Consider the following 13274-nt stretch of genomic DNA (forward strand, 5'->3'; position numbering starts at 1 on the left):
TAAATCGACTTTATTTCTTCAAAACGGTTCACCTTTCATATTTTTCATATTAAATAGTTTTCAATTGTGTATTTTAGTTTTAAATTTAAAGTATTTAAGTTTGTAAAACATATATTCAATGAAACTTTAAAATCAGATTAATACATTTTTATTTTAAATATGCTTGCTTTTCCACATAAACACAATTCTGCAGATAAGAAAAGTATTTTAAGATAATTTAATTTTAATAAAAAAATAATTTAATAATTTAATAATCTGCTTGCCAATACATGTATTATGTTTTGTTTTGTTTACTATAGAAGTTTGTAAGCATTAATGCGCAATTTACAACATTCCCCGATTCTATCGATAGATCGATTTCCTTCTTCCGGTCGCTTTTCGCTTGCCATTCGCCTCTCCGCTACCCCTCCTTCAACAGTCTTTTTTTCTTGCCTTCCCACCCCTCCTTTGCGAGAGCAGCTGTGAGTCTAACCTAACTTTTCCGCCGTTAACTACATGGCGGCGTGCTAGTGTGTGTTGTTGCTTCACACGCACAAGTGCGGGTGTGTGCGTGCCAGTCACCATGTAGGTCGTCATGTATGTTCTAAAGTAACTACATGGCATAAATCGCGGGTTGGGGGGCTATCAATTAAAGATTAACCAAAATTATGCAAAACCATCCAAAGCTGCAATTCAAGTTGAGCGCGCATGCAATGTTTGCAAAAGTCTGCAAGCTAATTTATACGAATTTCGGCCGAAATTGCATTCTGTTCAACAACGTGCCTCGGGGAGTCCCACCATGTAGGTGCCATCTACATGGCGATTCTAGCCTACATGGCGAGGCATGCGAAACTGGTTTGGGCAAGGGCGACCACGAAATTTGTTGTAAAATAAAGTGGTGCTGGGAAAGCCTCCCCAAGAACAAACAAGTAACGCACTACTGTAATATAATAAAACCCTTATTTTTGTTATACATATAAATTTAGCTGTTCGAAATTAATAAGTTATTTCAAGATCATTGAAATTGCAAATTAATTCAGGAATTAAACCAAATTATTGTGAATTTATTTTTAAACAAATGACTCCATTTCAAATGACTTTCCAAAAACTATAACAACTTTCTCACTTTTCCCATTAATACTCGCTTAAAAAGTCCAAACACCAGTTTCTTGTATTTCATACATAGTAATTTAGTCTTTATTTATAGTTTTAGTTTAGTGTAGTTTTTTAGAGTCAAACGTTTAGATACATAGAATTGAATAACCGATGTAATGTAATGGCGTATTTACAGGTGGTGCCGCAGCTGTGGCAACTGGAGCAGCGCAGGCAGGTGGGGCATGTGCGCATCCGGATCGCGAGCTCGCAGGGCGAGAATCGTTTGGTGCTACGGCTCTATCTTCCGGATCTTCAGTCCACCGCTGGGCCCACGCGGCCCCAAATGAGCGACTCCGGACGAAACGCCCGTCGTCGTTGCGGCCGCCGTGCTCACCAGCTGGGGTATCAGTGCACCGCCATTACTGCTAGCCTCGCCGTTTCCATTGGTCGGACTTGAGACGGCTCCGTTGTGCAGGCGCCGCTTCAGCACGAATCTTTTACCCGTGGGCGCTGCCGCAGTCGTGGACGCAGGTGCTAACGCGGCGGTTTTCCCTGCCAACGCTGGCTCCTCGTTCACGGGGTCCACTTCCATGTCGGTGCCGGCATTGTTTTCATCATGCTGAAGGAAATATTATAGTTAGCGATCGTGATGTGGCAGCTATAAATCTTTTAGAGACTTACCATTTCACTAGCTGGATCTTCGTCGTCATGGCCCTCCTCCTCCTCAAACTCGGCACTTTCCGTGTCCTCTGGATACTCCACCAACTGTCCATTCAGCGTTGGGAACTCGATCACTGGCAGTATGAGGCGTTGCTGCTGATTGCCCTCGTCCATCAGCTGCTGGATGAGATTGGCAATGTCCTCGCGCTTTTTCGTCACTGTGAGGAAGTCAAACCAGTTGGTCAGCTGCTTGATGGGCAGTCTGTAGTCTCTGATTGGCTCGCCGAAGAATTGCTCCACATACTGCAGCAGATACAGGCCGCAATCGGTGAAGTTGTTCTGCTGCGGCACCTTGACGCAGTGGCCCGGCATATTGTCCTTGTTGAAGACGTGCGCCTGCGCATCCGGCTTCTTTACCCGGTACTCGCATGTGAGATAATCTCGCAGTGTGGCCACCACGCGGCTACGCGATGCTCCCGCCAGGGAATCAAAGATAAGGATTAAAGGTTGCTTTACGGCGGGCACATCATCGGATGCAATATTCCTCGCTGGACCGGTGGCTGTGGGCTGCGAACTGGATAGACTGGGGGTGCTGGCTGTCGTGGAGGTGGGCGTGGCCGCTGGTTCCTTGGCCGAATTCGAGTTTTCACTATCCTCCGAGGCCATGTCGCTCTCATCGCCTTCGGCCTCATCCCTTTCGCTCTCATCGTCTGCTATCCGACACACGTTCTCTGCCGTCAGAGCCGCTGGAAGCTGTCCTCCCTCTGCCCTTTTCGTCAGCGGGGTTATGGTGGTGTTACCAATTTGCAGGGCCACCTTCTTGCCTCGAGGGCGCTTCAACTGCTGCGGCTCTACAGGCTGGTTCGTATCGAACGTGACGGGTCCTTTTAAGTTCGGGTAGCAAATGATGGCGAGGAACCAATGCGACTGCTCATTGATGGGCACTATAATGAAATCCTTATCGAAGATGTCCACACCCTTGGTCCACTTTTGCACCCTGGCGTGTCGCTTCTGTGCTGCCGTCTGCTTCATGTCCGCTGGCCGCGTTAGCGTTGTGAGTCTCTTGTAAAAGAATGTGCTGAAGATATGCGTTCTTTCGCGTTGAGGCTCCGGAATCAGCGTGTTCCTCAGCCAGAGCAGATAGAAGTCAATGATGATGTCGTTGAGGTAGGACTCCTTTGTGAGGCAGACGAAGTCCTCCATGCGTATGCACAGGCCACCCGTTCCCTTCGGCGGATACATCAGCAGACTAACCTGCTCGTCTGCTCTCAGTTGGCGAGGCGGTGGCTGCGAGCTCTTGTCCTGCGTCTTGCGATCGGAGTCCGCGATCCTCTCGAGAATCTCGGCGGCATCTGTCGAGGATATCTCGTCTACACAACTGAACATAGACTTGATATTACCACGGGCGGACACGGATATGCTGTCGAACAACAGGATCAGACGGCGAGTGTGATAGCTGTGCGTCTTGAAGCCGGTATCTACAAATGCAAGAATTAATTAGCATTGATTAGTTAATTTAGTATGAGGTGCTTGTTTATGGACGTAAACTCACGTTCGTGATGCTGATCGTCGGGCAGCTTGAGCTGGTTCTTTACGTATTCGGCACACGTCTTGAGGAGATATAGCGTGACCAGTGGCTGGGCGGGCTCAACGTTGCCGAAGTGGGCTATCACCTTGATCACCTCCTGTTTGTGGATGTTCAGCTCGAACTTCTCGTCCTTGTCCTTCAGGATGCCAGCAATGCGAACGCCCTTCGTGGTGAAGCATACCTGTGGTATTACGAATATACAATTAATAGTCAATTGTATTATACACATTTCCAGGGCAGGGGAGATAGTGTATAGAGGGGGTGACTACTTACCGGCTCGGTAATCTCGAATCTGTAGGGCACCAGACGCACGCAGCTGCATTTCAAGGAGGCGGAAAATTGATCCGCTTCGGGTATATCCGACAAGTCTCTAACATCGCCACGGGAGAAATCTGCAATGGTTGGAACATTTTCGTAGTTGTTATTTAATTGTACCATTTTCCTCGTGGCCACCAGTCACATTTTTCATTCACTCGCTAGTTTTTGATTTCGCCCAACATTTACCTTCATCGTTCATTGCGGTAGAATGCTTCGTCTACTCTGAGTCGTTAAGTAATTAAATATAGAGTACTAAAAAACCTTGCTACTCTGAGAAAATTGCAAAAGAATGAGGAAAACGATGTGTTTTCACGCATTCGCTTTGCTTGTCTGCTTCTTCTTCGGCGACCGTAAAAATGGCGTGCTCTGGCTGGTCAGAGCTCCACCTAGCGGGAAAAACGTAGTAACTCTTGGCCTGTGGCATTGCCAACACAAAATAACTGCACACACAACATTGCTATGCACAAGTGGTGCTACTAGCTAAAAACGGCTAGATCTAGCGCAAAATGAAATAGATTTGCAAAAAAAAGCTAAATGTCTTATGTGAATTTTTGGTAAACTATTAAAATTTCTGAAATTTCTGACACTTCAATATGATTTGAAAATAAATTCAATATATCTTTAAAATAAATTGATATATCGGCATACTGTAACACTCTTTGTATCTGACATTCAAACAAAATGTATATCGCGATGTTAGGTTTTCGTATCTTAGAGATTCTTTGTATCTGTTCTTTTGTATTAGTCAAATAATGTATCTCAGAAATGTTATTATCCGATTTAGATCACAAATTGTATCTCATAAATTAAATATTTTAACGCTTTTTTATATATCAAATGATATCTATTCTAAGGAAATAGATAAATTTTCAGAAAATAGGAAGTTTTTAAACCAAGTTCGCGGAATCGAATATGATATGTGAATGATATAATTAAATCCTACCTTTGTACAAGGGCTCCTCATCGATCTCTGGCAGATTTGGCTCGCAGGGAAAGGCGGCGGAAAGTTCGTGGAGATTTCCATTGGAGTTCAGCTTGGAGTTGTTTGTTGGTTGCTGCAAGAGATAACGAAATAATAAATAAATGCAAGTCATAGAAAGTAATTGACAGGAGTAACTTACGTTGCTCGAGTCCGAGGTGCCTTCGCCCCCCTCGGCCTCATCCTCGCTGCTCAGCAGCACCACGGGATCCACTTCGGGCACCCGTCTGCCTCCCCTGGCTCTGCCACCTCTCATGGCCATGGATCCGCGTCCGCGAACTCCAACTCCGACTGCGAAGTTAGCTCCAGCCATTTTATTGTTGAATCTAGCTGCCGCCAACTCTCGTTTCTTATCCGCAGCCGTTGGGACAGCAGATACGGGTTCGCTGGATGACGACGAGGCTGGCGAGGATGCAGCACTATTCTTGGGCACGTAGGATTTGCGTTTCGGCGGCTCCGGGAAGACGCGTTTGCACCGCTCGCAGCGGGCGTGATCCACGCCAGTGAATCCACACAGCTGGCAGACGGCCAGAAAACCGTCGATCAGCTTCCTGCCCTCCGACGGAGTGGCTCCAGCGGAACCGGCGGAGGAAACTGTCCCAACAACTGTGTTCCCACTTGCCGAACTGGCCGCTTCGCGTTTCGCCTGCTCGGCAGCGGCATTCGCTTGGGCATAGGCAGGCGAGGCACTCGTTGTGGCAGGATTGGAATTGGCTGCTGCTGCTGCTCCGGCGACGGCAGCTTGATTCTCCTGCGAACGGTTCATTTGCAGACTCTCCTCCGCCCGTGAAATCAGTTCGCTGGCCGACTCGTGCACCGTAAATCCGACGGTGACCACAAAGTCCACATTGGCACCGCGATGCTCGACACACTGAATGGTGGTGTTGTGGTCAAAGGGCACGCCGACCTGCTCGAGGAGATCCTGCACGGTGCAGGACTCACGTGGAAGCGTAAAGGTGATCAGACGTTGCTCTCCGCTGGCCAGGATCACCAGCATCTTGGCACTATTCTTATCGCGCTCGGCGATTTCCTGACCGGCTCGGTTATTCAGAACATGCTGCGAGTGAATCTCGTAGTTATTGTGCGATGTCTTCATCACGGATGATCCTTGCGTGACCGCCGCTGGCGCTGGAATTGGAGCCGCCACTGCGGCTGGTACTGGCCTCTGTGGCTGCATGATCCTAGTGCCGGGGGGCAAGGCGCCAGCATGTTGCGTGGGTGTTATCTTAGCCGTTGGGCGAACCATGGTTCCAGGTGGAGTGGCTCTCATTGGCGCAAGTCCGGGATTTGAAGGCGGAACTGGAGCCGGTGAGGCCGACAGGGTTTGCCTCTTCTTGTACTCCGCCAAAGTCATGCTTGCTCCACTGGGTGGTCGTATTCCCTGTTGCTGACTCTGCACCACTTGCTGCTGCTGCTGCTGCTGCTGTTGTTGTTGCTGCTGCTGCTGTTGCTGTTCCTCTTCTTGTGAGGCAGTTCCTGCTGGATAGTAGGTGGTCAGTGTAGTTCCCGTTCCTATCTGCATGGGCTGTAGTTGATTGGAGGCCACTGGCTGAGCCGTTGGCTGGGGCTTCTGCTGCTCCTTTTTCAGCACTGCCGCCTCTATGCGCTCTTCCAAATCCATGCCTATATTACTAGTTTGGACACCTCCACCTGCGGCCGTAGGAGCAGGCGCTTGAACTGGCGCTGCGACAGCTGAGCTCACCGGAGCTCTGTAACGAACCGGACCATGGCGCATCATCAGCATTTGCTGGTGCTGCTGCGGCTGCTGTTGCGCCGCCTGCTGCTGCTGCTGCTGAGGATTTCCGTCGGTTACCATGTGTGTGCGGTAGATGTGGCGCGGCTGTTGCTGCATCTGCTGCTGCTGTTGTTGTTGCGGCTGGCCGAGATTCGTGCTGATGGTAATGTGCTTCATTTGGCCCTGAGTCACTAGCATGGTCTGTCCCTCGCCGCTGGCGCTAGTCTGCACCACCAACTGCGCTCGAGTGGGTCGTACGCCCGCAGGTCGCATATTCCTAACCAGTCCGCCGGGCACTGCACCTCCTCGCGGACGAACTTGCCGCACAATTGTTGTGGGCGTAAGTGTAGGCCTGGTGGTAATTAGTGTGCCCGGCCTGGCCAGCACAGCTCCACCTCGGGGCGATTTCCTAAACGAGGCGCGTACTAGTTGAGTGCCACCGGCAGCAGAGGTGGCCACTAGCTGCGGCTGCTGCTGAGCCACCAATTGCGGTTGCTGCTGCTGTGGAGCCTGCTGCTGTTGCTGCGGCTGCACCTTTTGCACCTGCAACTGCTGGTAGACAACATTTTGGGTCTGCTGTGGCACCACACGAGCCTGAACTAAATGGGCTGTTTGAGTCGTGGGCTGCAGTTGCATCTGCTGTTGTTGCTGGACTTGCTGATGCTGCTGCACTTGCTGCTGCTGTACGTGCTGCTGGATGACGTGTTGTTGCTGCTGCTGCTGTTGCGGTGAAGTGGCATAAACTACACGATTGTTGTACGGATGTATGGCCTGTCGCATAATCAGCTCCTGATGCTGTGGGCCCTGGATCAATACCGGTTGCTGCTGGACAATCACGTGCGTATTGTTGAGCATCTAGGATTTGGAAAATCGATATCAATATGTTTCAAGTGAAAGATAAATACAGGGCTATTTGGAACCTAACTTACCCCTAAGGGCCTTTGTTGCTGCTGTGTGGTGGTCATGCGGTAGACGATCTGCTGGTGCTGCTGCGGTTGCTGTTGGGGTGGCGACGTCTGCAGTTGCAACGTTTGTGCCTGCTGCGCTTGCTGATGCTGCTGCTGGGAACTCTGAAGTAATTGGGCTTGCCCTTGGGGAGACGATTGCACTTGGTAGGCGGGTGCGTGTTGTTGATACTGTTGCTGCTGCTGCTGCTGTTGCTGCAGCACTTGCTGCTGCTTCTTCTGCTGCTGCATATGCTGCACAATGGCATTTGGTTGCAGGACTTGCTCTGAAGTGTAGTAAATCTGCTGTGTATGCTGGATGGCGGGTTGCTGCGGCTGATGCTGCACATATTGCTGCTGCTGCTGCTGCTGTTGCTCCATGTGCAGTTGTTGCTGCTGCTGCTGGGGCTCCTGTTGCTGCTGCTGATAGTGAACCTGCTGCACTTGCTGCACCTGATGCTGCTGATGATGCATTACAACTTGTTGTTGCTGTTGTTGGTGCTGCTGCTGCGGTTGTTGTTGTTGCTGCTGCTGCTGTTGTTGTTGCTGCTGCTGCTGTTGGTGCTGTTGCTGCTGATGTGCAAGATCATCGCCACCGATTATGTGGTATGTGGGTGCCGCAGACTGCTGGGGCTGTTGATATTGCGCTGGGGCCGTCGTCTGGTAGACAACTTGCTGCTGGTCGTTGAACACCAGCTGCTGGTCATCCTGTAGGACCAGGGACTGAAAGAAACAAGAAATTAGCTTGCTATTCACCGAGGGCTTCGGATACTACTCACCCCAACCTCATCTTGGGGCACTTGCACTACTTGCAAATCAGAGTAGACTGGCTCCTCCAGGGGCACAATATACTGCTCCATTTCAAGGCAGCTGGAAGGGGTAGAAAATCAGTTAGAATTTTAGATATATACTATTTTTTCACTAATTCCCTAGGCCCAAAAAGTACTGTTAAATTTTAATTAATATGATCTTTTCTTCAATTACATTTTTTTGTTTTCTTTTTGGAATATTTTTTTAATTATATGCAATTTCTTATAAGTCGTATTATATATTTTAATTAAATTACATTACAACAACAATGCACCTAGATAAAGAAAACGTTAACTGGTTAAACTTTGCACTGTATGTAGCATAATTAAGATACTTAAACATTTTGTGTACTCTTTAAGGTTATATTTTTGCGTCTCAGTATGAGGACATCGTTAATTCCTTCACATTTATTTTAATATAACCTCGGTAAGGAATATAAGTGTTAAAGTATAAAATTAAATAAGAATGCAAACAAGTTTTGTCACTTTTGTGAGAATTTTTGCTCTTTTTTGCAGGCGTTGCATTTTTGAGACTTTTACAGAGCCCTCAAGAACAACACACACACAAAATCGCAGTAGAAAAATGTGATTTCTACCATTTTCCGAGCAGAAACTTGTACAATATGCGGTTGACCAATTGTATAAATTAATTCCTATGTAATTTTGCAATATATTTAACTTTTTTAAGGCACATTTATTATACAATTACAGGTCACTTTTTGAGCATAATTTTTTTTTTGTTGGCATTCCCAACCTACACACCTCCGTTAATCTTACGAGAATGGGAACTTTTTGGAGCCAATCGCTGTGCCCTCGGCTCGATCCAGTTGTTCTTTGATTAGATCATAATCGCGCTGTCTTTTTACAATAAACACACGTTAATTATTCGCGTTTTTGCTTGAAACCCGTGGCTTTCTTTCTTGCAATAAAAATGGCGTTCACCATTAAAGGCAGCATTTGATATTTATTTTATCTGGCAATGACGAAACGCGAGCGCCCCCTGGCGGGCCCATCAGCTGTTCATAAACATTTTGCAGCGTTGCTTTGGGCCGCTGATTTATCGATGTCTGCCTTGTGCCGTCCTCTTCGCCTAATGTTTAGAGGTCCCTCTGTTTGGCATGTAGCCAGTTTAAAGGGACCACTAAACGGTCGAGCCACTGGAGTTGTCTTAAAATCTTTAGTTTTTCGCACTGAACGCGCTGTTTCGGTGATTTCCATGATTTTGTTGCACATTATGCTGTTATTTAGCGAAAGGCGATTGATAACGATTTTTAGCGACCGTTGATATCGCGGTTTTGAGCACTATGTGTTTTGTTGTTTGCTGCGCGCTCTGGCGAATTGGGTGAGGAAGAAGAAGAAGAAGAAGAGTGGCGAAGGAACAACAACAACGTCGTTGTGATGGTAAAACGTCGATAAGTAGAAAAACTCGATAGCTCGGAAAATTGTGGGTAGCGGTGAAAAAAATTTCAACAAAAAAAATATACATAAATAAAATCCATCTAAATATATATATTATAAGTATGTTTTTAATAGAAAGCTGTTATGCAGTTTTGTATATTGTGAACAAAATTTTTTATCAAACTGTACATCAAAGGAAATTTCAATGATTTCACAACTACGGGATATATAAATGTTTGATTTTTTGCCATTCATCGTTTGGTTCGATCGAAAGTGTTTTGGTTTACTTGCACATCGCTAATTCCGCAGCTTGTATTTTAACAACAATGTCCAAAATATTCACGCCCACAAATCAAATACGCCTCACAAATGTCGCCATTGTGAGGCTAAAAAAAGGTGGCAAGCGATTTGAGATCGCCTGCTATAAAAATAAGGTTCTTTCGTGGAGGAGCAACAGGTAACAGCCGCTAAATGCAACACGTGCAGATTGTGAAATAGGCTTTACCTAAATCTAATTACTTTATTGTATATGCTTAGCGAAAAGGACATCGATGAGGTCCTGCAAACCCATACCGTGTTCACCAATGTCTCCAAAGGACAGGCGGCCAAAAAGGACGAGCTGCAAAAGGCCTTCAATAAAACAGACGAGACTGAGATTTGCAAGGAGATCCTCAGCAAAGGAGAACTGCAGGTGTCGGAAAAGGAGCGCCAAAGTTGTCTGGACACGCAACTAAATAGTATAGTTAATTCCGTGGCTGCGTTGTGTGTAAATCCAGAGACGCGTCGTCCATATCCCGCCTCCATCATCGAGAAATCCCTGAAGGATGCCCACTTCTCCGTTAAGATGAACAGGAACACCAAGCAGAACACACTGGAGGCCATCAAGATTCTCAAGGACCATATGCCCATCGAGAGGTCGCGCATGAAGCTGCGCGTTAGCTTTGCTGGAAAGGAGGGCGGTGGCAAGCTCAAGGAATCGGTGGTCAAGTTGGCCAACGCAGTGGAGCACGAGGAATGGGACGAGGCCACCTTGCACTTAACCTTGCTCATAGATCCTGGCCAATATCGTGTCATTGATGAGCTGGTAAGGAACGAAACGAAGGGTAAGGGACTGCTGGAGCTGCTCGAGCTGAAGGAAGTGGTGGAGAGCGAGGAACTCTTCTAGGCAATACAATCCCTTTAAAATTTTTTGTTTTTCTTTGTAATCTTGTTGATATTTATGTGAAACATAAAGCTGATAAGTACACAGAATTTAATCTGTTAGTATTTTAATCTTTAGGCTGTTTTTAGATGAATCAAGATTGCGAATATGAAAAGCAATAGGTCAACCATCTTTCAATTCAGATTATACATTTTTGAAGTCTGATTAACTACTTAATCGAAAAAACAAAATGATCAATAGTTCCTTACACATATACGTGATTATTAATGTAGAACAGGACAGAGATTATAACAAATATACTGTAGACTTAAAAGGTGATCTGCTGGCCAGCTTTACTTTCGCTTCTTAAGGTTCTCGAAGCGACGTGACAGGTCATCGAAATCAATCTCATCCTCGTCGTTCTTCTTCTCGGCACCTGCGCCCGGAATATCTGGCAGATCGTTGGGAACGTTGGGCAGCGAGGGGAAGTCCAATGCCGGAGGAGCACTTGGTAGCGTGGGATTACCCGGTGGCAGCTTGGATCGGGGTTGTGGTTTCGGTTTGTTGGCATTCTGCGAAGGGTAAAGTAAGTAAGCAAATTAATAAATGTTTTTATATTGCAAAACCTAAAGAAACCTCATTTTCTGATGCTTTATAGCCATATAAAATTTAGTAAATAAAGTGTACATTGTACAATTTAGTGTTAATCGGGGTTTCTTAAATCAAAATTTAAATCTTTGGAAATTTTCAGAAAACTTAGGTTTGATGCTATAAACGTAATAATAAAGTATGTGCTTGGTTTGATCAAATCCAATGTCCTGACCTGGAGATTTACAGGATTAATGGAGGTGTAACGCGGCGGCGGATCATTTTCGGGTTTGGGGCGCTGTTAGGCAAAATTAAAGAAAAGATAAGGCAAATAAAAAATGAAAACACTGGCATAACAAATCAATGGGGAACATCAAGACGAGCGAAATGATAACACTGGACAGTAAACTATGAATCACTTGGATGACTGGACTTACACAGAGATAGGCAAGAGCGGTGGAGGAGAGCCCATAGAAGCGTTTTTCGTTTGTTTAGTGGTGATAGCAGAACGATAAGCGAGTTAGTTGTTGGCTTTAACAGCATTCTACACAGAGATAACCTACCAAAATATTCTCATCCGGGCTGCCCGAGCCATCCGTGTTGTTCGCTTCACGCTGCAACAGCCCAAGATTCATGCAAAACATGCCAAAGCTTACTTATTAACTAAATTTTCATAAAGGATATATGTATACCTTTACTGCAGTTGCAATCGAAAGTGTCACTTTATGAGGCCAATAGAATAAGATGTTAGTAAAAACTGGCTTCAAAGCGATTAAGTTGGCGCAATAATTAGCTAATACTATTCGAGTGATTCAAACTAATTTATAACTAATGTGATTGCAACTGCATAAACTATAAATATCCCCTTTCCATCTGTGTTGCAATGAGACAATTAGACAAGCATATTTACATCGATAAAGTTGGTGTTCAGATCCTTCTCCTCGGCACATTTGGCAGGCAGGACTGCATGCGTTGGCGGCTGATTGGGCGGTATATTGTAGGCAAACGGCGGCGGTGCCTGCACGGGATGGGGTAGAGCATATGCACCAGCTGGAGCTCCACCTCCTCCGCCGCCACCACCTCCACCGAAGGGTGGGTAATTGAAGGGCTTTGCGCTCGGTGGCATCGGCATGTCGGGCAGTGCTGGCATAGCCGGATAGCCAATGAAGCCCATTTGTGGCGGCGCAGCACCACCGCCGCCAGCACCTCCGCCTCCGCTCAAGTTGTTCCGATCGGAGAGGTCAATCAGATGCGGCTGCTGTGGCTGATCCTCCTGCATAACCTGCGGATCCGGTTCGTATTCGATGTTGTAGTTCTTGGCAATGGCAATGAGGTAATTCTCCACCAAAAGCTTGGGTGGTGCCTGCAGCGTCAGCTTGTGCATGAGTTTCTCGGACACATAGTGCTCGCCAGTGGCGGTTCTCGATTGCTCGGCGAACTGTGGACCGTATTTGGTCACAAATATGTCCGATATGATCTTCAGCTCGGCTATATCGCTCTGTAGGCGGGGACACACCCAAACCAAGCTGGCCACCGGCTCAGCGATCCCTGTGTCCAGCTCCTTCATCTGGGTGATGAGGCCGAATCTGGCGAGCAACAGGTCGCAGTACATCTCCACCATTTCCATTGCCTCCACCAAGTAGTCCTCCCTATGATGTACGATATATACGATATATGGAGGTATAAGAATGGCTCATATATTCCTGCACCCACCTAATGATGTGCTCCACGCGAATCCTCGCCCTTTCCGTTTTGCCCGTGGCCAAATAGTCGGCTATTTCCTTCCTGGACTTTTGCGTCAGCTCCGCCTTCTTCTTCTCCAGCAATTTCAGGCGATTGAGAGCCAATCGAAGATTGGTCTTCAGTTTGTTGTAATTGGGGCCGCTGGAAAACATCTTCACTACACCCTGGACTTCCGAATTAGTTGTGAAAACAAGGAAATTCGGTCAGTGGTGATTCATTAATTCGGTATGGAAAAAACAATGTGACGTCACGTGCAGTGTGACCGTACATGCAGACCCCTTAAATACCAAGGTAACA

General features: G+C 46.8%; 3 protein-coding genes across 12 annotated transcripts; 1 reads left to right on the plus strand and 2 right to left on the minus strand.

The window, feature by feature from the left end:
* Positions 1-1150: 1150 nt before the first annotated feature.
* Positions 1151-9477, minus strand: velo (veloren). 4 transcript variants are annotated; one of them, NM_139799.4, is made up of 9 exons: positions 8885-9477; positions 8078-8168; positions 7284-8021; positions 4762-7209; positions 4584-4695; positions 3596-3714; positions 3287-3503; positions 1756-3212; positions 1151-1693 (listed from the first exon to the last, which is right to left on the minus strand). In NM_139799.4, the coding sequence occupies exons 2-9, from the start codon at positions 8156-8158 to the stop codon at positions 1364-1366; spliced, it is 5502 nt and encodes a 1833-aa protein (NP_648056.1). In that variant the 5' UTR covers positions 8159-8168; positions 8885-9477; the 3' UTR covers positions 1151-1363. The 4 variants fall into 4 exon arrangements, with proteins under 4 accessions (NP_648056.1, NP_996008.1, NP_788470.1 ...); NM_206286.2 differs by having other exon boundaries at positions 8870-9477; NM_176292.2 differs by lacking the exons at positions 4584-4695; positions 4762-7209; positions 7284-8021; positions 8078-8168; positions 8885-9477 and adding an exon at positions 3827-4181.
* Positions 9478-9637: 160 nt separating this feature from the next.
* On the plus strand, positions 9638-10754 carry Sbds (SBDS ribosome maturation factor). 2 transcript variants are annotated; one of them, NM_139800.3, is made up of 2 exons: positions 9638-9962; positions 10043-10754. In NM_139800.3, the coding sequence occupies exons 1-2, from the start codon at positions 9832-9834 to the stop codon at positions 10668-10670; spliced, it is 759 nt and encodes a 252-aa protein (NP_648057.2). In that variant the 5' UTR covers positions 9638-9831; the 3' UTR covers positions 10671-10754. The 2 variants fall into 2 exon arrangements, with proteins under 2 accessions (NP_648057.2, NP_001261482.1); NM_001274553.1 differs by having other exon boundaries at positions 9793-9962.
* Positions 10742-13222, minus strand: Ist1. 6 transcript variants are annotated; one of them, NM_139801.3, is made up of 5 exons: positions 12948-13222; positions 12145-12883; positions 11798-11848; positions 11470-11532; positions 10742-11218 (listed from the first exon to the last, which is right to left on the minus strand). In NM_139801.3, exons 1-5 carry the CDS (start codon positions 13127-13129, stop codon positions 11000-11002), a joined length of 1254 nt encoding a protein of 417 aa, NP_648058.1. In that variant the 5' UTR covers positions 13130-13222; the 3' UTR covers positions 10742-10999. The 6 variants fall into 6 exon arrangements, with proteins under 6 accessions (NP_648058.1, NP_001261483.1, NP_001261486.1 ...); NM_001274554.1 differs by lacking the exon at positions 11798-11848; NM_001274557.1 differs by lacking the exon at positions 11470-11532 and having other exon boundaries at positions 10742-11182.
* Positions 13223-13274: the final 52 nt, after the last annotated feature.

Source organism: Drosophila melanogaster, chromosome 3L (assembly GCF_000001215.4).
Source record: "Drosophila melanogaster chromosome 3L".
Classification (NCBI taxonomy): Eukaryota; Metazoa; Arthropoda; class Insecta; order Diptera; family Drosophilidae; genus Drosophila; species Drosophila melanogaster.